We start from the raw sequence: 26439 nt of genomic DNA, 5'->3' as shown, positions 1-26439 counted from the left end.
ATTAATACTTAAATCATTAAGGGTCATTAAATGTATACAACATACCATAAAGGTAAATTACCTTAAAATCAGGTAATAAAGTCAAATTTAAACAGTTATAATCGTGTGTTTTATATGTAATTTTGAGTTTTGTAAGTGCATTAGAGTTGCTCACCAATATTATTTAAGTCAATCAATAAAATATAAAATCACGTAGCGTTTTATCGAATAGAGACTTAAATCTCTACAGAAGTTACTTTTACTATGTACAGTGGAATATGACGTTAGATAAGAGCTTCAAATCCCATTCCACGCGATAAAACCCAATTCTTGATGGATTTACTGAACTACATTTTAAAATCTCCCTGATATTTATCTTAGAAGTTAACAGAACATCGCAAATCAACCATTGACCGACTTTTCTGGGCTCCGTTTGGATGCATACCGCAAGAAGACCTTGGTGGTAACTTGAAATTCACCTCCCTTACCATGGGTTCCAGTTCCTCCGAGACATTATTGGAAGTTTGGCGTTGTCCTACTTGTATTTGTGGCGTAACTTTGGGTCGACGAAGAGGTATTTCTGATTTATCAATCACATTGGCGCGCACTCGTGGTCTGCAGTTCCACGCCTTGGGCCATTTTCGCTCGTCAACGTACGGGACCCCGGCTTGAAACGGCGGAAGTTTTGATAGTTGGCTCTTTAAGGGCTCAGTGAGAATACTTTCACAACAGGAATCTGTGTGCAGAGATGTCAGTGATTTCGAACGGTCAGCCATAGTTGGGAAGTCAAAGGGTTTCGAATATCTCAAACGATCAACGATAACTGGTTTCGAATACTCGCATCTCGATATTGTGTTAAGTTTTGAATTGGAGACACCAGAACGCATTTGATAACGTCGCTTAAACTGTCTAGCAACCGATGGTTCGAGTTCGGGCTTAAATTTGCAATCGTGAATGACCCTGTATTGATCTTTGGAAAGCTGAATTCCTTGTAATTTAGAGGAATCTGGGATTGACCAAGATTTATCCACTGAGTTACTAATAGCGTAAGGTTCGCGAAATACGTACTGACCGGCAACTCGTTCAACGTACGGTTCAGATGATGATTTGTCAAACTGTTGAGGTAAAATGATGCTTTTGTGTTGAGGTGGTGGTGGATGTTGACGCACTGGTGGTTTTGCTTCGGAGTAAGATGGTTGATTTAAAGAAGGCAGAGGCCCAAGTCGCGCTGAAGTTTTAGTAGTAAATTTCTGATGTGGAAATGGAAGTAGTTGAGGCCCCGCGGAAGGTTTGTTTGTGATTTTCTGCGTTATTTGAGAGGGTTTATAAAGTAATTCTTGAGAATTTAAAATTTTAGCCACCGTTGAAGCTTTATTGGTGCATTTTTCAGGCACCAGAGAGACTTGCTCAGCCATTTTTCGTTGTATTTCGGTGTGTAACACTATGGGAGGTTCATGACGAAATTGAGGTACCAGTGAAGACACCCTGGTATATTGTTGAGGTCGTTCAATGCAGATATCCCGCGGATTCGAAGGAGACTCGTGGGCTGCTAGCTGTGACGTAGGCCTTTTAAGAGTATTTCCAGTGCATTGTTTGGCAGCGTTGATTCCAGACGGCCCTTTCTTTTTATTCAGGAAATGCGGTCGTCTCAATTCCTTGTCGAGATCGAAGTCATCCTTATGCGGGGGCAGTGACAATTTCCGTGCTTTAATCTTTGTGGTAATCACTTTTTCCATACAATTTTCTTTGTTATCAGAAATGATCGTTAAAGGGTGTCCCGGTATACCAACTGTACGAATTATCGGATCATGCGGTTGTATATGAAAATCGAGTGAGTCGACGCAACTGGATGTCGACACAACAGGCTTGTCTCTTTGGCGACGTAAAATTCGACTGTTCATCGTAAAAGATCGAAAATTAGTATAGATTTTTCGTCTGTTTAAGTAAATACTAATGTGTATGAATTTTTTTTATGTAGAAACAAAACCCTCTTTGAGACCACTCGTATGAAATACCTGCATGATGATGATTTTTTGTTTTGTTTTAAGAAGCCAATAGTTTTACAACTATCACTTTAAAAGCGAGGTTTAATAATTAAGCTTAAATGTTAAGGCAGGGTTTTTGATTTTTTCGATTTTTTAAAAAAAAATCAAATTATTTTTTTTTATTTAAATCGGATTTTTTTTTTTATATTTTAATTTTTATTGAACTACTAGTTAGTAAATCACCAACCTGAAATCTTTTGAGTCAAAATTAACCATAAAAAAAATAACCATGTCTTTAAGTAGCTATTAGATATTTTCTACAGAGTTATTCTTATTGTTATATTCAAAAGCTTGTACAATAAACTAGACCAGTATTTCATTTCCTAGCCTGTTTCGAATCTTACTCCAGTTAAAATTGACCACATGAGTGACAAGACAAACTTGTAGTTCTGGGAAAAACTTAAACTGAAATATGCCAAAACCATGATTGTTTTTAATTAGAGGCCTTTTCTAGTCAGGTTTCCTAAACCTTTCCTTGGAATCTTAGAAAACATTTTTTAAATAAATAAATATTTGATTTTAATCAAATGGTTTTTTAACAAATTGCTTGATTTAAATCAAACTACCCGACTCTAAAAAGAAAGTTCTTAACAGGCTTAATGGCAAGGAATCAGTCAACCACCCCATTTTGGGAAACTCAACCCAACCGCTTCTAGAACCATTCCCTACTGTCACTGACATGCGGTTTATCTTGGGTCAAGTTCAGTAACGAATTGTGACTGCGCATTAAAACCTTAAGAACAAACAATGGTAATCTCTTCGAATTTATATATCATATCAAGTTTTACTTACGAAAAAATTGAGCCATGATGAATATATTTGGTATTTTTCTTGGGTGGTGACATTTTCAAATTGAGAGAACGACGTGTGGAATGAAACTATCCTCTAGGAAAATTACGACTAAAATGTAGCTTCGGAACGAAAATCAATTTTCAACAGACATAAAAAAGTATCTCTTGCTTTTAAAAGTAACTTTTTAAACCTAGCGATTTTAGCCATAATATTTTTTAAAATAATTTTACGCGAGTACTGTAGAAATAATATGGCTCGGTGCAATCAGAAAAAATGGAGGAAAATTTAAGGAGCTTTAGCTGCAATGTAATGCATTTTTAAGGAAACTATATGTTCATCTGTAAAACTACTCCAATCCATGGAAAACCACATCAAGGAGGGTTTGTTGGAGGTGACGTATTTACATGACACTCGCCTATCCCAATATGAAATTTTAAAAAACTACTACCATTATTAAAAGAGAAAAAACCGGGTGATTACGTCATAACATTTCACCTTATGGTGGGATTGATTTGAGACTGACATTTGCTAAAATAAGTGTGCTCGCAATTGTGACAACACTGAGATGGCATAAAAGACCGTTTTACCAAGATGTTGCTAAAATTATTTTAGCCTTCAATATTTTACCGTTTGTAAATTACCGGTAATTTACCAAATACCGTGTAAATTACCGATTTATAGCTTACCGTAATATTAAAATTTACCGGTAAATTACTGCTGTAATAAGCCCGTGAAAATATAAAATACCATAAAAGACGGTAATTTTTGTTATTCCAAATTTTTAATCGGTAATTTCACCGGTAAATTACCATATTTAAAAATTACGGTAATTTCACATCTCTACCTATGTGGGATCAAGCATGATGGGGGCGGGGGAGGATACTTAATCTGAGATATATCGGTCCGTCAACTGTGGAACGACTCAGGTCCGGTGGGACGCTAGAAATGGGAGAGAGAGATACACGGAAAAATGGCGGTCGCTCTTCCTGATTCGTCTGACGTAGACTGCGCGCCATTTTTTCCGAATATTCCTCCCCCATTTCTAACGTTCCACTGGACCTGAGTCGTTCCAGTGACTATTGCAAAACCTTTATCGAAACCATCAATTGATCATTCGAGGAGTTTCACACTGAAGAATTGAATATAATTATAATGAAGAACAGATCTGGACTCGTCAAAGTCGAGAGTCGAAGCGTCTATCTACGTTTTGACTGATGATGACGGACTAATATTGAAGATAATACACAAACGAAGGAATCTGAAAGAGTCAAGAGTGTCGACATTCTCATGAACCTGTTAAGGAAATCGTGCGGCTTTGGGAAGTAGTTCAATAGATATGACGTTTACGTTGGCATGGAGTTGGTCATATCTAGGTAAATAAGTTTGGCTCGGAGAGGTAATATTTTGGTTTTCCAAACTTGTTAGAAAGTAACCTTTTATACAACTTTGAAATTCGATAAAACGATGCTTAATTATAAGTTAACGAATTGCGACTACGCATGAATTACAATTATCCAAACAAAGAACTTTCTGAGTTAGATTTAGAATTTAAAATATCTTTATTTGACATTTAATTGTTAACTTAATTCCATGACAAATATCGTATAAAAACTGAAATAAAATTCAAATATTAATCAATTTGTTCAGGTACTTGAGTTACAGCGGTATTGAATTTAGGTTTAAGATTTCCGTGACCAATTCCAAAATTATTGGATTACAACTTTAAATCGATTTAGTTTACAAAATATTCGTTTAAGTATAATTACAAAAGTATATAATAAAGCAATTCTATTTGTCTCTGTACCGGCCAGTAATAACGGCCTGACGCGTTCTCCGAAGCGTAATAGTAGTACGTCATGCCCAGGAAAACAAGGAGAATTTGACGCACAAATCGCAAGCCGTGACGATAGCAGGAACCATTAAAAATAAATTGAACGCGTGTACCACTGCCAATTGATACTGATATTGGTACGATGGATCGTGCAAGGAAAAATACAATCCAGCCACGGACAAGAAGAATCCAATGGCGGGAATCAAACTCAGTAACCATCGCAAAACTCTCACACGACAAGGCTTAGCGGCCAACAAAATGAACGGGTAGCTGAAAGCGCTCAAGACACTAAAAGAGCCCACGCATTGGTTGAATATCGCTCGTTTTGGAGCCACATTAGGTTTATAAATCGACAAAAACAGCAAGGAGCACGCGATGGTTATGTGGAACGAGAAAAAGCACATAATCAGAGAGTAGACTATTTCTTTGCGCAATTCAGGCATATCTAACACTATCGCACTTAATCAAAATCGTATGAGTGGATTAGCTCAAATCGCGACTGACCTTTCTTCATTCGGTGATCAAAGTACTGTAAGCGCGTGTGTCATGTCATCTTTTTTAGTCACATCTACAGTAAAATAAAAAATGCGTAATTTATTGTAGAGATTTTTTTAAAGCAGATGAAATGTTGAGGAAAAAGTCTGGTAAAATAACAGGACCATTCGCAGTACTAAAAAAAGGTTGATGTTAAGAAGTGGTTGCGCAATTAGTTAGGCGACATTGTAGAAATACTATGCACATCTATGTAAGGCAAAGTTCTGACTGACTGACTAAAGTTTAGTAGACAGCAGTTTCCTTGAAAGTCGCCTTGTAGGAGATCCACTGGACCCGCGCTTTGCTTTAAGGCTCTGGCATTCGATTTGCCGCCATATTTTAAAATGGAAGGCCAATAAATATTCAGACTCCGTTCAGACGCGCAACGGCGGGTGCCTTGCCTTTGCTGCTAGCATTATTTTTAAAATATTGAAGTAAATAATTTATCCTTTTAAAAATTATTTTATTACAAAAACTCCGTTATTTCATAACGTGCCAACTCAGATGCTGTCTTACAGCTAGGCCGATCCATTCACCGTCCATAGTGGGCCACAATGCAGTCTTATAATCACTTTGCTCCTAAAGCAACATGCCTTGCCCCAAAAGGTTCCTGGGCTCGGAAAAAAACAAGTTTTAAATGTCCTACCTATCACTCGCATATCAACGGAATAATCGTGACTGTGAGGACTTTGGCGTTAATTCTTTGTTGTGTTGCTTTGCGCGTGCGATCTTTGTAGGGAGTGGATGCCGTATGACTCGCCCAAAATTGCCATTTGACTTTTAACCCACAATTACTTTCCTGATTTTCGGAAAGCTCTTTTGACGAAATTCGAATATCACATGCTGCGTAAAACCCAATAAGATAGAATATATGTATTAAACCTAGAGTCATAACGAGGGAACGGTGGGATCTCGAGATCGACGTTTCGCGATACACTTTTTGTCGAGCACGAATCTTTATCAAATACGGGTGGCGCCACCTATTAATCACTTGAAGAACGTTTTTATTACCGTCTGCTGCTATAATCTGTGTAACAAGCTGTCAAGATAGTTTTTTAAACGTGTTAAATAAAATACGCGAGTTAAATAATAAAAACTTTAGTCCTTTTTAATCTAATAAATAGATGAAATAAAAACCATAACGATGTTTCTGATTGCAAATAAGCGAGTAAAAGTTGTAATTAGTTCCGCTAGAGGCTCACAGATGGCGCTGTCATGTTTTGATAAACGTGCTTGATTAAAACAATGTGTTTTGTAATTAGTTCCGCTAGAGGCTCACAGATGGCGCTGTCATGTTTTGATAAACGTGCTTGATAAAAACAACGTGTTTCGCGGTAAATATTCTATCTCATTGGTAAAACCTCAAACAAATTATCTGCTTAAATCACATAACCAGATAATTAAAAGTGCTAAGATTTTTCTTACATGCGTACTAAACAAATAAAACAGTTCAAAACTTTATTTTTATTAATAAAATGTTTACAGTTTCAAATGATACAAACGCAACTTGCATTTACCTTTTAAAGAACGCTACCAGAGGCTTGCGGGACTTTTATGAATACACGCACAGATGACTTGCTTACGCTTCTTTAAAAACTAGTGCACCCACAAGCCTCCGGTGCCGCCCTTTAAATAAAATAACCACATAATATTGGGTCACCTGATACATTTTGCTGTAAAATAAAATTTTTCATACACATGACTCTTTCAACGCGATACAAGGTTCTGTGTTACTGAACTGAAATTCACTGGGCGTGCATAGTACGTCACGCAAAATGAGCGCAATAAATGGCTTTAATTATAGTAAACAAGTCAATTTTTAAAAATTTTAAGGTTATTACAAATGAAAAAAAGGGAACACGAAAGCATGCTTAATTTAGACGGAACCTCTAATCCTGCTTATTAATCTCATATCGTTTGGCATCAGAGTGACACGTTTGGCGTGCTGAGCCACAAGGTAAGATTGCTCGAAAACAGTAATCAAGTAGGCTTCCGCACCTTCTTGCAAAGCCATCAGTGCTGTGCCAGCCCAAAAAAGGTTTGGCCGTTCCATTTTTTGACATATTTCCCTTACAACGCGGGAAAACGGAGCTTTCTTCATCAAAAGATCCTGTTAAAAAAGATAAAAACATCCGAGTCTTGAAGGTTTCTAGCTTTAGGGTGCAAAAATATTGCGATAGATGTCGCCAATGTAGGGTATATAAATCACATTAGATGGCGGTAGTTTAAACATGGAACATACTTTATTCTTAGCAGAAAAATTGACTCACGGAGATTCGATTCAATTCATTACGGTATTATTTATTTTAGAAAGGCCCGTGCCTCGCGCTACTTTTACAGGGTTGCCACGGAATTTTCAGAACCAAATTCCCTGACATTTTTCTGAGATTTTCCCTGACCTTTTTCTGAGATTTTCCCTGACCTTTTTCTGAGATTTTCCCTGACCTTTTTCTGAGATTTTCCCTGACCTTTTTCTGAGATTTTCCCTGACCTTTTTCTGAGATTTTCCCTGACCTTTTTCTGAGATTTTCCCTGACCTTTTTCTGAGATTTTCCCTGACCTTTTTCTGAGATTTTCCCTGACCTTTTTCTGAGATTTTCCCTGACCTTTTTCTTAGATTTTCCCTGACCTTTTTCTTAGATTTTCCCTGACCTTTTTCTTAGATTTTCCCTGACCTTTTTCTTAGATTTTCCCTGACCTTTTTCTTAGATTTTCCCTGACCTTTTTCTTAGATTTTCCCTGACCTTTTTCTTAGATTTTCCCTGACCTTTTTCTTAGATTTTCCCTGACCTTTTTCTGAGATTTCCCCTGACCTTTTTCTGAGATTTCCCCTGACCTTTTTCTGAGATTTCCCCTGACCTTTTTCTGAGATTTCCCGACCTTTTTCTGAGATTTTCCCTGACCTTTTTCTGAGATTTTCCCTGACCTTTTTCTGAGATTTTCCCTGACCTTTCTCTGAGATTTTCCCTGACCTTTCTCTGAGATTTTCCCTGACCTTTCTCTGAGATTTTCCCTGACCTTTCTCTGAGATTTTCCCTGACCTTTCTCTGAGATTTTCCCTGACCTTTCTCTGAGATTTTCCCTGACCTTTCTCTGAGATTTTCCCTGACCTTTCTCTGAGATTTTCCCTGACCTTTCTCTGAGATTTTCCCTGACCTTTCTCTGAGATTTTCCCTGACCTTTCTCTGAGATTTTCCCTGACCTTTTTAGGCCGAAAATGTGAATGTTTACGGCACGTTTTAAGTACTTATAATTAAATAAACTCTCTACATTAAATTTTCCAATGTATTTGTTACACCAAAACGACTAAGAAACATTTTGACTATAAATAACATTCTAAGAGATTTTTTAAAGGCATTTACTTTATAAAAACAATTCTAGACATTTTTAAGGATTGCTCTAGAGTTTTCTGTGTTAAAAGAGGATGAGGAGAAACTTTCATTACTCTTACAATAGAAACTTATCCACAGAAATTTTACCCACTAAAATCAAATTCCCTGACTTTTCCAGGTTTTCCCCGACCCGTGGCAGCCCTGTTTTAGGGAGGGCTTTAGTTCAAATAGGATTGCCTTTTCGTTATACCTAAATTTCGCTGTATCTCCGTCATTTCATTCAAATTTGGTAAAGAATAAAACTTTACGTGACGTCATTTCGCTAGAATTCGAGTATAAAAAGGTCTGAGAAATAGCGCCTCTAGCGGGAAACTGTGGCGAACTAAAATATCACTTTTGACAAAGGAAAATAATACATGCACAGGCATTGATAGATGAAGGAGGCAGTGATTGACATAACTATAATTCTGGCGGTAGAGGGCATTTTATGCTTACACTAAAATATATAAAAAAATTTAAATGTTTATTTTTTTGTGGGCTGTTTGTACCTTAGTAATGAAATATTACTCTATTCACATTAAACACGTATTGTGGTTGAAAACTGCAAAATAGACTAGTAAAAGCTTGAAGGAGAGTTATAAGGCTGTGTGGCATGTGTGCGCCTTGAAAATATCCCAGAATACCTCACCAAGGGCTACGGCGTTGTGGAATTTTACCAATTTTATTTTTCTTATTTTATTTGCGTGAGAACTAGGTTATTTTGAATATACCGGGAGCGGTTCAATCGTACAACCCTATCGAAATGCTGAGAATGGTAAGAGGACGATGTTGCCGTTGATAAGCATACAGAGGCTATATTATATCAAAAACGGCTTTATGTAAGAATAATGTTGGATTTCTACCCATCCTCGACTACTGTGTAGGTTTATAAGGGAGACGTGGCTCGTAATTTCAAAACTCGCTAACGCCACCTATTGGCCTTCAAAGATGAATAAGGAAGAATCTGAGACCATTAAAACGAAGATGGACTGCAATGATAAGGTAAAACCCCTGTTATCTAATCATAATGGCATCGCCCCTATCGTTTAGACTCATAGATCATGTTATAGCTATCGTTTGAGTCGAAAAAGTTTCAATATTGGTCGCGGCGTGGCGCTAGAGAGGCGCTGCCCTAAAAGAAACACGCGACACCCGTATCTCCTTTCAAGTCCATATGTGTTTAATGGTCTTTGGTAGGATGCAAGGTTAGTACTAAGCGAAAAAGACTATACATTTAAAGCAACATCAGTTATCCTATTCAGCGCCACTGGCGGAGAGTCTACAAACGACTCCCATAGAGAGTGGTAACTTGATTACGAATGTTTACAGAATCACCGTCAGGTGGCGAACTGGCGGTGATTCCGCAAACCTTCGTAAGTTACCCACTCTCTGTAAGAGTCGTTCCAGAGCCAACGCCAGTGGCGCTGCGTAACGTAAAAGCCAAATATATATAACCAGAACTAGGATGAGACTAGAAGTAAAGAGCTCTAGCATTGATAGTAGATCCTGGCACTAGTGAACAAATTTGAGGATTTTATGCCGCTTCCATCGCGCATACACTAGAGAGAAAAAAATTGGTCGAGTTCCAAAAACATTTCCTACCCCCTTCCCCTCAACCTAAAGCTGCGGAACACCGACGCGGCTTCTTGAATCTAGTTTGGCCATCTACCGCCACGAGCGTCTCACGTTTTGGAGGGGAAATTCTGAAACCGCTACTAGAGGGCCAACCGTTCTTGTGTTATCAAGAACATTCACTTTCGCCAAGTGAAGAATTTGGTTAGCTCAGTACTTCTAGTCCCTTATCCTACTTCTGATATAACGAAACTTTAATGAAATCGTCAGTTACAAAATTCATTCAAATAAAGCGAAAGTTACATTCCATTGTTATCCGCTTTTGATTTTCTACCGCTGCAGGCATTTTCGATATAATTAATTTAACCTCGAAAAATAGAGATATGAATTACATTTTAAACCCCAAGAAGTCGCGGTATACAAAGTTTGTGGGTGGAGCCAAAATATAAGCGGACAAATTTTCTCATTGAGTATATGAGGATGGTACCAGAGGCTAGAGCTATTCTGCAACATTTATCCTACATTAATCAGTATTTGCAAAACCGGATTTATGTACTAAGAACGTCGGATCATGGCTTTAGCCTCTAGTACTGTACCTTCCTCGCATACTTTATTGAGAAAATTCGTCTGCTCATGTTTTGACTCCACCCACAAATTTTGTATGTGGCGACTTCTAGTGGTCGAAAATCTCATTCTCTATTTTCGTGGTTAAATAATTTTTTATTTATTTATTTCGAAATTGCGCGTGGTAAAAAAGGAATGTGGACAACAATGCGATATAACTCCCGATTTAGTGGAATTAAGTTTTAAAGTTAAGAATATATATAATTGATGTTTTTTTCTTTTAAGTATTTTCTCTTTCTTCAAATATTTACTTTTAAGTATCTGGATTTTCTTTCTGTAGAAAGATATTTTCACTAAATGTTTTATTAATCTCTAAATATGTTTAAAATCTAATTTGCATGTATTTTTATTTTCAATGTATCGAAATTTTGTAAACGTTTTTTTTTACTCTTTATATTTGCATTTCTTTATTCTGTACACTTTAAAGTGAGTCACCGGTTTTCGTGGGGTTTACCCCTTTAGGAGAGAGGGCTCTAGCTCCTCGGTGGCCAGGAATGCGAGACTCTCAGTCAAGCGCTAGGTACACCTCGCCTTTCGCTTTCTTCAAAAAAAATATCTCCTTATATGGAGTTTTGAAACTTTTAGCTGGGCATTTCTGGCCAATAGGGATGAGCCCAAAATTCACCCACGAAGAACCCTGACTTTCACTTTTAAGTCTCTCTACTATACCTTGACTCGAGACGGAGCCTCCGAAATGAACTAGGCCCATGCGTGTCGCGAAGCGAGAATATTTTCTTTAACCAATTTAGTTCGCCGTGGTTTACGCTTGGGGGCGCTTATATTACCGTAAAATAAAGAAAGTTCAACCCCGTGACCCTGTCGACTGCTTAAGTATTTGGGCCAAGGTCGCGGATTGTAAGTATACGTTTTTATTACTCTTACTGAATTATTTTAATTGAAATAATTCATTTTGTTTTCATCAATACCATCTAACCGAAAGATTCAATAAAAAGTGAATAGCCCCAAAAACATTTACGTTAATTTTAGGATGAAACTTTTCTCTTTTCTCTATCACAAAAATTTTATGACTGACCCCTAAAATATCAACGATAATTTAAGGAAGACCCCTGTCACAACGGCAATATAAGCGCCATCTCGTACACACATATGGTGAAAATATTATCCTTAACAAAATGGCCATTTCCCCACATAAAATTTGACATGCATGGGCCTAGTTCATTTCGGAGGCTCCGCTCGAGAGGTCCAAATAACCTCTCTGTCCCGCCTGTGGGAAACTTTCGTTACAAACAATGTAAATCGTAAATCGAATAAGTATTTTTTTTACCTTAATAATTAAAGTTAATTTGTTTTATTTCATCTCGTCTCTGCGTACATTCTTGCGCAAATAAGCACCCAGTCCGAACCACATTTGATTTAATTAATTGCCCAAAATTAATTAAAGGCTTTTAGACTTTTTCAGTCGGGTTTAAAAGTCCTACCTCTCCGTTCTCCCGCTTAAGCACCCTGCTTAACATTTCGCCACAACACTTTCTTTGTACTAAAATTATTATTGTAGTACATTTATAAGTTATTATTATAATTTACTTGCCTTATGTATCTATATTTAAAGCCCAAAATATACGAGAATAAGGCCGATAGATGGCGAGCGCGAGTTTTGAAATTATAAGCCACTCCCATCAACGTTCTTCCTACATAAATCCGTTTTTTTGGTATTTGATCATAAATTGATATGTTCAATATGTTTGTCACTGGCTAATAAAGGAATGCCATAAAATGACGTGGGTGAAACGTCACAGATTCTCGCGAGGCCTCACTAGGCGTCACTTTACGAGAATATAAATAGGAGATTGACTGCAAAATGGAGTGTAGTTAATTCTCATGTCGTTATGGAACTAGCTCTTATTAAGTCTCTAGCATTTAAGTACAAGTAGTGTTATACTTATGTAACACATCTTATAAACTTATGATTGTATGCATAGAGATTTCCTCTCCATCCAACTCTATTCTCAAAGGTGAAAATACCTTAATATGCCGCGTGTTTTCACACAAGACACTCTGAAACTTTTTAGAACAGCCTTAATATGGTCGTAATGTATAAATTGCTGCTAACTGTACTACTGTAGCAAATCTTTCATGAGAAAAAACTATAATTATTTTGTACAATATATTTGACATTCGCAAAAAACTATTCAGACTGGTTTCAAAGTCTCTTGCATGAAAACCTTCTGTGGGTGGAGCACGCTTTCGTTTAAAACAGGGTTGCCACGGAATTTTCAGAACCAAATTCCCTGACTTTTCCAGGTTTTCCCTGAACTTTTTCTGAGATTTTCCCTGAACCTTTTCTGAGATTTTCCCTGAACCTTTTCTGAGATTTTCCCTGAACCTTTTCTGAGATTTTCCCTGAACCTTTTCTGAGATTTTCCCTGAACCTTTTCTGAGATTTTCCCTGAACCTTTTCTGAGATTTTCCCTGAACCTTTTCTGAGATTTTCCCTGAACCTTTTCTGAGATTTTCCCTGAACTTTTTCTGAGATTTTCCCTGAACTTTTTCTCAGATTTTCCCTGAACTTTTTCTGAGATTTTCCCTGAACTTTTTCTGAGATTTTCCCTGAACTTTTTCTGAGATTTTCCCTGAACTTTTTCTGAGATTTTCCCTGAACTTTTACTGAGATTTTCCCTGAACTTTTTAGGCCGAAAGTGCAAATGTTTACAGCACGTTTTAAGTGCTTATAATTAAATAAACTCTCTTCATTAAGTTTTTCAATGTATTTGTTGCACCAAAATGATTAAGAAACATTTTAACTATAAACAATTCTAGACAGCATTTTTTAGGATTGCTCTAGAGTTTTCTGTGTTAAGAGAGGATGACAAGAAACTTCCAATCTTGTTTCAATAAAGACTTATCCCCAGAAATTTTACCCACTAAAATCAAATTTCCTGACTTTGCTGAAATTTTTAAAATTCCCTGATATTTTCGGCCCATTTTAGAATTCTCTGACTTTTCCACGATTTCCCTGACCCGTGGCAACCCTGCGTTATTAGAGGTCGGCATTATCTATCCATTATCCACTTCATTTTATATTTATCCACGCACACTCGAAAATTATCCACAGAAATTGCGTGTTAAATCGTATTATATCCACAACTTTTATCGGTTATCCACTAATTCGTGGATAATAGATAAAAAATGCCGAGCTCTATTTGTTATACATCATTATAGACGTAAACATGACAAAAGCGTTGTGGTCTCACTAAATTAACTTATAGAGTATTCCATTTACTAATCTGGGGAGTTTTCAGAAGTGTTAAGCCTGGTTTTCACTGGCCCAAAACGCCAGAGGTAACTTGCCGCAAAATTTTGCAGAAAGGAAAGCGGTGGTTAATAGAAATCGACGAATGCGTGACGTCATAGGCTTGGGTTTGGTCGGCTCTGGAGGTTTTTTTTTTCGACGCCATTTTTTTTTAATTGAAGGCGTTTGTGTGATCGAGTTAAATTTATAAAAATGTATAGTTAACGATTTGTTAAAGACGTTTGGCTTAAAGGGAGGGTGAAGTAGAAAATCAAGTGATTTTTTATCGATTCTTCTACTAATTATAAGACCATTCTGCATAGTGAAACATTCAGGAAATAACACCGAATGATTTTAAAATTCAAATTAGGTTCAGATTTTAAGGAAAATTTTAAAGAAGGTCTTCCGACCAATCGCGTAACGCCCTGCCTTTTTATTAACAAAATTCTCGTGGCACGTTCCATGTCTCGCGCCACGATTATCACGTCTCGCGCGAATTTTATCAAATCTCGCGCTAAATTTCATTCGACACGGAACATGCCACGAGAATTTTATTAATAAAAAGGCAGGGCGTTACGCGATTGGTCAGAGGTCCTTATTAAAAATTATCCTTAAAATCTGAACTTAATTTGAATTTAAAAATCATTCGGAAGTATTTCCTGAATGTTTCACTATGCAGACTGGTCTTATAATTAGTTGAAGAATCGATAAAAAATCACTTGATTTTCTACTTCACCCTCCCTTTAATCGTTATTTATGTGATAACAATTAACGTTTTTAAAAAGACAATAAATTCTAAGAAAATCGATAGGTGCATTTTCAATATTACTGGTAAGCCTTGGTCTCTACGAGCTCGCACTCCTTCATATTACAAGTTTGAGCGAAAACGTTATTCCGCCGTTTTTTTAAGGAATTTTCCGCAAAATTTTGCAGATTTTTTTTACTGTTCCGTGAAATTTTCGGCAGTGAAAACCAGGCTTTAGTGTTCGAATTTCTTTTTTCCAATTTACCGAGGCCTCGCAACTGATATGCATGTATAAAAAGACAGATCAGTACAGATTGTTTGCTAAATCTGTGGAGACGTTAAAGAAGATCCAGAAGTGAGGCGTATTATATTTCTAAAGCAATCTGTATACTATCTTGTCTGATACCAAGATCTCATTCACGTAAAGAGAGAACGTTCGAGTTTACCTTCATCTTCGCTACCATCAAGTACTACCTAAGCCCCTCCCTAAAAAAAAAATCCCGCCATTTTATCGACACACTAACACCGCCTGGTGGACTATCCATTCATTATTTATCGAAATTGTCGTTCTCGATCTCCATGTGAGAGAGGCTGAACAGAATTAGTAGAAATGTTTATTAGAGCAACAGTTGATAGTGCTGGTTATGTCGATATAAATATAGACTGAATAGTAAATAGTGAAATAGACAATAGATAGTTTTCACACATGGAGGATTCATACCATTTACACCAGGAGGCCGGGCTATCTGGCGAACAAAAACCCGTCTGCTTTTGTCCTCCAGATAGCCCGGCTTCCTTGGTGTAAATGGTATGAATCCTCCATGTGTAAAACTATCTATAGTTATTCCTTAAGTGCCAGACCAACCAAAGCTTACGTTTGAAACTTCAGGTAAATAACCATATTTTAATAGAAAATTCACGTTATTTTCATCTGTCCCTACCCCGATTGATAATAAATATATTTTTAAGTAGGCCAATCCCATGTTATTAATCTGGATCTTATACTAATACTTAACATTGTTGTCTTTGAGTCGCTACTGGTCGCTAGGTGGAGCGGTAAACCGACTTAAACTAGGCCCCTCCCAGAAAACAAAGATAACTCTGACCATGGATTAACTAACGCTAGAGATAGTTCGTTCCCCTCAAAAGATAACGCACGCATGTTCCAAACGCCCCCTAGCAGTAGCTACTATCCCTAACAGGAAGTTATAAGAAAATTGGACCAAATATCACGTGTTCTATGACGTCAAAATAGAAATCCTGCCTAAATTGGGCAAAAACGATTTATTTTGCCAAGAGATGGCGCTATATCTACATCCGTTTTGGTCCAATAAATTGGGGGAATGAGGAGGGGAATCAAGGAATAATTTGGAACATGTAGTTGGCGATAGCAATACATGGGAAACACGGTTAGTGAACAATCCCTAGCGTTAGTTAATCCATGCTCTGACTTCATGGAAGTGGATTAGACTGACTCGAACGTTCTCTCTTTACTTGAATGAGATCTTGCTGATACTAGCAGAGGCTAGTGAATGATTTTTAAATTCGAATTTTGACGTGATCAGAAGTTCATTAAATTAGCCTAGGAAGTAACCAAAAGCGGGGTTTGGGACTCCCCTCTCTTTTGTAGTAATACTGAAGAAGTGCGACACATTCGCCACCTCGCGATAATTTTTCTCAGATCTCCGGTTTAGGTGCGACTCTTACGGCAAAATTTGCCCTATCGAGAGAGAAAAAACTATTGGCTGAAAATGAACGCTGGATCTCTAAAGGGACCGGAAACGCCCCCTTCCACAGTAAAACCGAGCCCTCTTTAGCATAGAATCAGGAGAGAGGATGGGGGGGGGGGGGGTGTGAATTTTGGAACAGTCAAGGTCATTCAGTTTTTTTATGACTCTTCATAAACCTAATGAAAAATCTATTTAACAACCATGGCCGTTCCTTTTTTATCTTTTTTTATAAAGCAAACAATCTACCCTTTAAAGATCCAGCGTTCATGGGCTGAAGAAGTCACGCCCCGCTCACGTCAAGAAAGACTTCTTAGAGGGGAGCTCGAGATTTCTAACAGTGTTAGGAAAGGGGAAAAATTTAACCCCCATCCATGGAGCTAGAAGGAGTTCTTGTTCTTACCCCAGCAGAGACGTACGCTATACCAGCTATTGTAATTGTTTACTTCCTTGGCTAATTTAATGGACTTCTGACGTGATGTATTTATGGTGTTATCAAAAAATCTTTAAAAAAAAAATGTTCTCTCTAATGTCATCCATCACCTCTCGACTTTTCAACCCCATATGTTCTAAAAAAGAGTTTTGGAAAAGCATTAATTGTTCTTAGTAACTAACTACCATATAATTAACTCCTGGTGTGGGTAAATGGAATACGCCATTCTTTATCCATCCTTTTACCACTGCCAACTCTAATACTAGGCCTTGAAAATGTACGACAGAAGCATTTTTTTATGTGACACTTTGAATTTGCGCTTAGTAACCGTTAGATGGCTCTTTTCTGAGGTGAATTTTCGCGATGACGAAAGTAAATTCGTACTGCGCAGTCTCGCATGACGTCACGTCTTTCGCTTATGGCGGACCAAGAAGGGAAATAAGGATTTTTTTAAACTACTAAATAACCTGGTCCAGCGCAGACCGTCTGCTAAACTAGAGAAGTGGGTAATTAAAATATTGGAGTTTATAATGTCTGTGTCCGAATTCAGCTGCCAAAGAAATCTCCTCCTACCTCTCCCAAGCTCGCTCATTGGGCAATCCAAATCAAACTTAAGGCATTTCATTGGCAGTGGCAGTTTTCGGGAAAAACTTAAGGGCTGTGATAGGTTGAAATTTCCATGCAGACGCCATTGACACGTGTCAAAACGTAAACCAAATTCAAACTAGTATTTTTTGAACTCGGAAACCGTTCAGCATCATGAACCGGTTAATTGACCGGCTTTTTGCTTTCTTTTTCGAGCCGAACTTAGCAGATTACACTTCGTCGTTGCTAACAATTTCCCATAGTTTTGAATTTGCCGCCAGTTTAAAACCTCAGAAAAGCGACATCTAGCGCCATTTGTGAAATCCTAACTGCCAACCCCCCCTTTTATTCCTATCGCAAGGCCTAGTATTAGAGAAGGCAGTGCTTTTACAGTGGAGGCGAGAAGAAATGGAGGTTGTATCACGTTTGTATAAAGAATTGTTTTGAACTTACTGTCGATCTTTGAAGTTGTCTTATTTCTTTCAAAACTCCAGATCCTGGTTTGGCTTTATTCAGTTTTTTTGGCACATTCGATTTTCTCCTGCTCTTACCCGTCTTCCCTGGCAACACTAAAGGTTCATCAGCGACAACAACATTTTCAACTTCACCGTTTTCTGGGGGTAATAATAAGGTATTTGCACCGGAGTACAACTTTCTTTTTTGGGATACTGATTTCTCACTTCCAGAATCCAAAATCAAATTGCTAACATAACCGCTAGAACCTGGTTCCGCGACCACCGAAATTCTTTTCGCACCACCACCACCAACCGAGTTGTCTTTCCGAATGTTTTTCATAGCTGGCCGGGCACTGTTTTCACCTTGACGTACAAAAATATCTTCAAGACCTTTCCAACTGCCTGAATATCCTCTAACCATGGCCAACTTAGATTACCGGTGGTAGAAAGCCTGCCAGCTTCACCCGAGCCCCATGTTAAAAAACGAGTAACAAAAGCGCCCCTAGTTCCGACTTTCGCCGTTAGGTGCGCTACCAACCCAGATTTCATCATAATGCTTTTTCTATGGGAAAAAAAAATTCGGAAGTGGACTCGGTTTTAGAGCATTTTTAAAGTGTTAGTGCCATAATTTTCGTCATCCACAAACTTAAAATGCGAAAAAAATCCTTGCAAAATCTAGTTTATTATGATATGTTTACTTCTATATTTGGTTTCGTAGAAATTTATAAAATTGCAATCAAAGTTTTGTGTTTAGAAAAGGTCTAGTTAAAATTTTGTTTCGCTTGATGACGTAGTAAGGAGAAATTTTCTCTCTAGATGTCGCTCACGTGACGCCTGTTAGTGTCTCAGCGCCGCGTTAAGCCTATTTTATTCAGATTCGCACGGCATTGGTATACTCGGGAGTCTCGGGCGCTCGCGCTTGGCTTTTTTCGCGAGATGCCGTGAGTGACGTAGCAAGGAGAAAAACCCGCCAAAAATCTTTTTGCTTTTGGCCCCAAATTTCAAGTTTTCGAAGTGTTTTTTCTGTGTTTTCCCTCATATTTAAATATTTATCAAGCATATTTTTGGAATCAGAAGAGTTTAAACTCTCAAAAAAGTAAGGTTTTCTTTAGATTTGAGATAATTTTTAAATCAGGTCGCTATTCCTTTAATATATTTACCGATTTTTTTCGAGGCCGAATTTTAAATGAGAAGTCAAGTCAGTTCTAATCTATATTTTGAGACCAATTTCATAGTTTTCCGTCCGTTATTTGACGAATAATCAACACTCAAAGTTGGAGTAATGTTTTTAAGGCGGAGAAATTAAATTTCTCGGAAAACCTAAGCCTTGGTTCAACGGCGCCACTAAATTTTAATGTAAACTTCCTTCAGACCAAGGCTTAATTCGGAACGGCGCATTTCTCCGCCTTAAAAAGAACTCCGACTTTGAATGTTGATTCTTCGTCAAATAACGGACGGAAAATTATGAAATTGGTCTCGAAATATAAATTAAAACTTACTTGACTTCTCATTTAAAATTCGGCCACGAAAAAAATTGGTAAATATATTAAAAATGCTCCAAAACCAAGTCCACTTCCGAATTTTTCTTCCCATAGAAAAAGCATTACGAGGAAAACTGGGTTGGTAGCGCACCTAACGGCGAAAGTCGGAACTAGGGGCGCTTTTGCTAGTCGTTTTTTAACATGGGGCTCGGGTGAAGCTGGCAGGCCTTCTACCACTGGTAATCTAAGTTGGCCATGATCAAACTTACCTTTATCACTTGCTGATTTCTTACTGGTCACTTTCTTCGCGAGTGATGGACCATCTTCATTTTGATCTTCCAAATCTTCTTGGTAATTCCGTTCCTCAACCCCTCTTTGGCTCGATCTAGCTGTAGATGGCTTTGCTTTTTTCCTGGGCGATGGATTATTATCTTCTTCAATTTCCAAATCATCAGCGTAATTCGGTTCAACACTTTTAGCGCTAACTCTAGCTGAAGTTCGTTTCGGGATTTGAGAATTCAAATTACGTTGAGTTTCAGTTCGATTCTAGAAACATTTAATAAAGAGTAAAAATTATTTGAACCTGGTAGATTCTCCTACGCAACAATAGCGCATAATTCACAATTAAATAATACATTTGATTACTATTTGATTTAAAGATTTAAATTACTTTTGTAATAACTAGTGATGGGCCCCACCGATCTTAGGTTAATCGGTGACAAACATCCTAACTATCTATAACTGATTCAAAGTTAATTTACCGATAAATCGGTTAATAATCGGTTGATCTTGGTTTCATTGGGCGAAAACGACCACTTAGCCCTCTGAACTTAAGTTAAATAATTGAGTAACATCAATATCGGTCTGTATAGGTTAATTTACAATATTAGCCATCATTTCTTTTCTTAAGACGGAACATCCGATATGTGGACCGAACAACGTCAGCTATGGCTATAAACAACGGAACTTGATGGACTGGTATCTTTTGAGCCATCTATAAGGTCTTTGGGTCTTATCAAGCAGACAATACTGAGGCCCTACTTTTGAAAAGGGTCTATTTTTAACAGGGTTCGTACGAAATTTTTACATTGAAAATCCCTGACTTTTCCAGGTTATCCCTGACCAAATTTTCGCAATATCCCTGACCACTTTAAGGTATTTACCAGTGCCCATTTTTCACACCTGCAGGGCTCCCACCAAAATCTTAAAAAAAAGTAGGGAAATAGGGGATTTTTTAGGCTAGAAATAGGGTGAAATAGGCACCGAATTTTTTAAACTAGCGACCAAATAGGAACCAAAATGAACTTATTTTTTCACCAATCTATCCCTGTTTTCACAAAATGACAAAGTCAGATATTTCTAAAAATATTTTATCATAAAACTGACTTAGTTTTTGTTTATTACATTACTACGTTTTATCTATCACAATTCTATCACACTTAACAATCACTCTTTTTTCGTTTTTCAATGAAATTAGAAATATAAATGTGTAAATTAGACTTTGGGTTGAATATTATAAGCTGATGGCACATTAAACTAGGAACATGGTGATTTAGGGACCAAATCACAATTCTATGGTGGTTTAGGGACCTCAAAAAAAATAGGGGGTTTTAGGTATTTTAGGGACATGGTGGGAGCCCTGCACCTGGCTCATATTTAGCATTGCTCGGAGCATGGTTTGACATACCAAACGAAATCCCTGACATATCCCTGACTTTTTATGAAAAATTTTAAATCCCTGACTTATTCCCCTATTTTCCATATCCCTGACTTATTCAGGTTCCGTACGAACCCTGTTTAAGGGTAACTTTTACCTAAGACCATTAAACCTTGAAGGAGAGAGGGATGGAGAAGAAAACCCCATACCTATAGCGCTGCCTCTTCACCCCCACCTACGGCACCGTAGTCCTCCCAGCATCCTCAGTGGCTAGGCAGGGTAGTACCGGACGGAATTGTAAAGCACGCTCCCTCTCTCTTAAAAATAGAAGCTAGTTCTCTTACAAATACAGTGGCGCTAAGCACAATCGCCTACGCGCGAGGTACAATCTGAGAGTTGCGGTGCCGCAGGTCGCCCATCATCATTACCAATACATCTCACCTCACACAGATGGACTGGAATGATAAGTAGGGATGTCAAAAACCGCTCGGTTTAACCGAAAACCGGTTTTTTCAATTCCGGAGCACCGGTTTTTTAATTCTTCGGTTTTAATCGGTTTTTTAAAATAAAAACCGAAAACCGAATCGGTTTTTTTTAACTCACAAAATTAAAAGTTTTCCCTTTTCGTCACTTAATGTTACTTAGCTTCGGTTGGCTGCTAACAATCTACTACCATGGAGCAATATCAAAGGAGACATAGATGCGTATAATGCAATTTTAAAGGAAGTTTCGTTCTCACTCCAAGAAAATTACTCCATCTATCGAGTAATTTTTCATTGGCCTATTCTAGAATGCCAATGGAAAACGGCATTACTTAACATCTATTGGTACTAACTACTCGGTACTAGTATTTGGTCTTTGAGTTTACGTTGCAGTAACGCATTTTTCAACACTTATCATAAACGACTGGTTAAAAACAGGTTTTTTTGATCAGTTTTTTGAATCGGTTAAACCGGCCATTTAAATATACCGGTTAACCGAAAACCGGTTTTTTCTGGGAAGTTGACATCCCTAATGATAAGGCAAAACCCCTGATCTTCTAATGACATCGCCCATAGCGGGAGAGTCCTGAAACTTTTCGATCATGTTATGGCTATGGCTTGAGTCGAAAAAGCTTCAATATTGATCGCGGCGTGGCGCTAGAGGCGCTGCCCTAAAAGAACAACGCGCTGTACCTCCATTCTATTACATCTGTATTTAAAGGTCTTAGCTTTTACCCAAGGCCGACGTTATCATTTTTAACTTAGACTTATGAGCACAAATACTCTCTCCTTACAAAAACCTGAATATAGAGCCACCTGGAGGAGACCAAGTTATTCGGGTATTCCCCTTACATTTCTCTAGTTACCATAACCTTTAACTATAGATTAGTATTTTAGGGATTTTGAAAAATCCGAGTTATGAAATTCTATTTGTGTAGGATCTAATATGGAACTATTTTTGGTCATTGAGAACATTGTGCTGTTTACTACAATATTTTAAAGCAAGCTTAGGCTCCTGTGTGGCCCCTAACACTCTGGCTAATATTCTACCGACAAATTTTACCTTGCTAAAAGCTGGAACCAGCCAGAAATCGCCCACGAGGGCGGAGCTAAAAGAAGCCTTTGCTAAGTTTAGCAGGTCAGTCAATTCCACCCTTCGACTATGGGGGCGTCTGGAGGGTTTTTTGTCCAGTTTTTAGGATAGGTTAAACCGGCCATTAAAATTAATCAGCTAACCGAAAACCGGTTTTATTCAGGGAAGTTGACATCCCTAATCGAAACAATTTTGATTAGATATATGAAATTGGCACTAACTTCAGCTTTGGACCTCTTGGTTTTTGGAGGTTCCTTGTCTTTAACTTTATCCGTCACTCTGGGGTCTCCATCATTTTTCGAAGCCTTGGTTTTCAAGGTTGACTTTTGCTTAGTTTTATCCGGGATTTTGCTTTTTACCACTACAGGTCTACTAGGGAGTGCCGAAGTGCTTGGTTTTGACATAGTTTTACGAGCAGGCTGCTCTTGATTCGCAATGCCACCATCAGCATCCGCTTCCTTCAAGTTATCTAAAGCTCGTTGGGCACTGCGTTTAGGAGATACGGTTGTTTCTCTAGCTGGAGGCTGATCATTTACGCTAGGTGTTGGTTTAGCGGCACCTGCAGCGGCTCTGGCTTCAGCTCTAGCTCGTAGAGACAGCTCCATTAGCTTTTGTCGAGGCCTGAAATTAAATTTAACCTTATTTTTCCATATCCCCTAGAGTTTAATTTAAACTAGCGTTTTAAATCCTATTCTTAGTTGTAATCTAGCTAATAATAATGTTTAATTGCCGTCTTAATGTAATTTCTAAGACTGCCACCAAGTATAGAATCAGGATATAAAGGTTCTGAAGATGAAAAACACCAGCTTTAAGGGTACAGCTGGGTTCATACAACTTTTGGAAAACAAATTTCCTTGAGATTTCCAGGTTTTTTCCCATATATCCTATGGAGCAAATGTTAACGATGGAGGGGGGCATATATGACTATTACCAGAAGGGGATAATAGGAGAAGGATGACACTCTGTATCCTCTTAATGCTTTAGTTATGTAACGTCATTCTTCAGAGGCTCACCTTTTTAGTTTGCTTTCCCGCTCATCAAACTACAAATAGGCATCGCACCGTAAGGTGAATTCTACAGTTGTTTGGCACTAAATCCCCAGCAATCATCCCACAAACCTCGTTTTGGGGTGGGACAAAAATGCACAAGCGCCTCTTGCCAAATATTTAAACGCTGATAAAGTAATGATGAGGGAACTATTTATCGCGTATGTGATATGGTTTAGTAACCTTGCTCTAAATGTTAAGGGATGATGGGAAGAATGACGTTACACTTACCCCGCTTTGTGGTACACTTCTCTCGAAGAGAAGTATTATATACTTCTGCTATTACATACTCAAAGGACATCCCCGTATCTCTAGTACAACCAGAGTTATGAGCCTCCAAAGTATAGTGTAATGTTAATCCTATGGAGGGAATGTTCACGAACAGTTCAGGGTTCGTACAAAATTTTTACATTGAAAATCCCTGACTTTTCCAGGTTATCCCTAACCAAATTTTAGCAATATCCCTGACCATTTTAAGTACGTGTTTACCAGAGCCCACTTCATCACACCTGGCTCGTATTTGGCATTGCTCGAAGCAATCATGGTTTGATATACCAAACGAAATCACTGATTTTTAGGGAAAAATTTTCAAATCCCTGACTTTTTCCCCTATTTTCCATATCCCTGACTTATCCAGGTTTTCCCCCCTATTTTCCATATCCCTGACTTATCCAGGTTTTCCCCCCCCTATTTTCCATATCCCTGACTTATCCAGGTTTTCCCCCTATTTTCCATATCCCTGACTTATCCAGGTTTTCCCCCTATTTTCCATATCCCTGACTTATCCAGGTTTTCCCCCCTATTTTCCATATCCCTTTCTTATCCAAGTTTTCCAAGTTCCGTACGAACCCTGCATTTTGCTTAATTACTCGGCCCCCGTTTGACACAAATTTCCCTGAATTTTACTAAAAATTCGAAATTTCCCTGAGGTTTTTGTCAACTATTTATTTCCCTGATTTTTCTAGGTTTGTATGAACCCTGTACAGAACCCTACTTCATACAGAAATACTGCAGTTGGGAGTGGGCAAAGGGGTGAAAATCTCCCCCCACTAAGCGTCAGACCGTCACTTGGCCAATCAGAAGCCTTCCCCCACTTGTCTTTTACTGTGTAGTTTGCCACCATTTTGGTGGAAAGAGGAGGAACCATCTTAAGCAACACCTCTCTGGCAGGTCCCTATTACTAAGGGACTGTATGTTATTGGATTACTTTTGGAACTAGGTGAGCTAATAGCTCCCTATACTGCTATAGCAAGGCAAGAGTTACATGATATAAGTCAATATTGGTAGCTGATCACTGCAAATATGGTCCCCTGATCCAAGGTAAGAGGCGTGACCAAGAACTGTCACGGTACCTCTTTATCAATGACAACTATTTTATTTTTAACATTTCATAGTAAATTGTGTTACCGATGGCTATTTGTTAAATCATGAGTGGCTAAATGTGCGCCTGTGTTTGTTATTACCAAGTTTAATACATAATCTTGCGCGAGTAAAACGTAACAAGAGCAGAATTTAAAAGCCCCATCTTGGTATATAACCATTCGTGTACCTTGGTGGGGAAGCAATTGGAGAGAGAAGCGGTGATTTGTTCTTTTTCCTAGTTAGTTTCAATGGAACGGGTGTACTGCTGCTAAATTCTTTCCTGTTCCGATCCTTTAATACTTTAGGTTGGAGATCAAAATCCTCAGCATTTTCATCCAAGAGGCTCAAAAACCTAGATGCATTTAATGATCTTCGAGAAATATTGGCTTCCACCATGTACTCCATAATGCATATATTTTTAGCCTAAAAATTAGAGTTTAAATTACTACTGTTAGTTACGTTTGGTTAGGGGGGTTTCCACTTTAAGTTTGGTGGAAAAGGGGGGTTGGAGTTATGCATTTTAAAAAGGGGATATTAATAGAAGTAAATGTCAAATTTGTCATAGAGACCTTACATAATGCTTACCTTTTATCGAATAAAATAGAGTTACTATCACTTCAAAGTTTTACGTAGTTGTTTTGATGGTTGATTCTTATTTTCAACTTCTTTTGAGTCTTAATACAAAACAATTTAAGTTGTCAACAATCGAATACCACGAGAATGAGATCCATCTCACGTGAATCATTGAATGGCGGACTTGGGCCGTTTTAAATGCGCGGGAAACTTCGAAGCTCGTGGCTACTGGCTTGTATTTTTTTTTCCTTTTTTTTTGGATTGATTAGCACACTCGATCACGCATTTCAGCTATTAAAAGCCTCTTTTTTTTTTGCTCCTGTGGAGGAATGTCGAGCTAGGGTGTATGAGAAAACCTTAGGCACATGATACGGGGCATTATAATTTGAGGTACTGATTCAGTGCTAACTTAAATTGGGCAATAGATTTTAATGATACAATCTCTGGAGGAAGTGTCCTGTTTTATTTAATTAAACAGCTTGGCTACTGACCACATTAAGTTTAAAGCAAAGCTTTTCTTCTCAGGCATTGGCCACTGAAATTGTTAACATTTAGAACGCTTTTAATAATTAAGTGGCCACAAGTCCAGTAGACCACAAAGCATTTATAATCTTTAAACTGGCCCAGCAAATTTTTAAAGCATTTTTACAGTGCCCCCCCCCGGTGTTATTTTTCGAGGTGGTTTTGGCTATCTTATTTCCAGCCCTGGTGAGCACTGAGCAGTCAGGGAAATAAAACACTTCCATGTCCAAAACCAGTTTATGTTTATTAATTTTTGGCCTAGTTATTACGGACATTAGGA

The 26439-nt window shown here is 38.0% G+C and overlaps 2 protein-coding genes across 3 annotated transcripts; both read right to left on the bottom strand.

Moving 5' to 3' along the window:
- Positions 1-356: 356 nt before the first annotated feature.
- LOC149587394 (uncharacterized) lies at positions 357-2918 on the bottom strand. The gene is made up of 2 exons (XM_089863573.1): positions 2817-2918; positions 357-1872 (listed from the first exon to the last, which is right to left on the bottom strand). The coding sequence occupies exons 1-2, from the start codon at positions 2867-2869 to the stop codon at positions 357-359; spliced, it is 1569 nt and encodes a 522-aa protein (XP_089719699.1). The 5' UTR covers positions 2870-2918.
- A 3704-nt stretch (positions 2919-6622) lies between these two features.
- LOC149587393 (uncharacterized) lies at positions 6623-25877 on the bottom strand. Of its 2 annotated transcripts, XM_089863637.1 has the most exons (7): positions 25650-25876; positions 25252-25487; positions 22878-23277; positions 19694-19970; positions 18169-18306; positions 17942-18102; positions 6623-7291 (listed from the first exon to the last, which is right to left on the bottom strand). In XM_089863637.1, the coding sequence occupies exons 2-7, from the start codon at positions 25467-25469 to the stop codon at positions 7058-7060; spliced, it is 1428 nt and encodes a 475-aa protein (XP_089719763.1). In that variant the 5' UTR covers positions 25470-25487; positions 25650-25876; the 3' UTR covers positions 6623-7057. The 2 variants fall into 2 exon arrangements, with proteins under 2 accessions (XP_089719763.1, XP_089719762.1); XM_089863636.1 differs by having other exon boundaries at positions 17942-18306; positions 25650-25877.
- Positions 25878-26439: the final 562 nt, after the last annotated feature.

Source organism: Phalangium opilio, unplaced genomic scaffold (genome assembly GCF_054372755.1).
Source record: "Phalangium opilio isolate 3A_F unplaced genomic scaffold, DU_Popi_V2 ptg001170l_1, whole genome shotgun sequence".
Lineage (NCBI taxonomy): Eukaryota > Metazoa > Arthropoda > Arachnida > Opiliones > Phalangiidae > Phalangium > Phalangium opilio.
This window is presented reverse-complemented; position numbering and strand designations above follow the sequence as displayed.

Coding starts and splice junctions, on each gene's coding strand:
- LOC149587394 (XM_089863573.1), bottom strand. CDS start 2,869: ATGTCACCACCCAAGAAAAATACCAAATATATTCATCATGGCTCAATT. Junction 1,873..2,816: donor CATCATGGCTCAATTTTTTC/GTAAGTAAAACT, acceptor TACGATGAACAG/TCGAATTTTACGTCGCCAAA.
- LOC149587393 (XM_089863636.1), bottom strand. CDS start 25,469: ATGGAGTACATGGTGGAAGCCAATATTTCTCGAAGATCATTAAATGCA. Junction 19,971..22,877: donor CCAAGAGGTCCAAAGCTGAA/GTTAGTGCCAAT, acceptor AAATGTTTCTAG/AATCGAACTGAAACTCAACG. Junction 18,307..19,693: donor GAAATCAGCAAGTGATAAAG/GTAAGTTTGATC, acceptor TTGTACGTCAAG/GTGAAAACAGTGCCCGGCCA.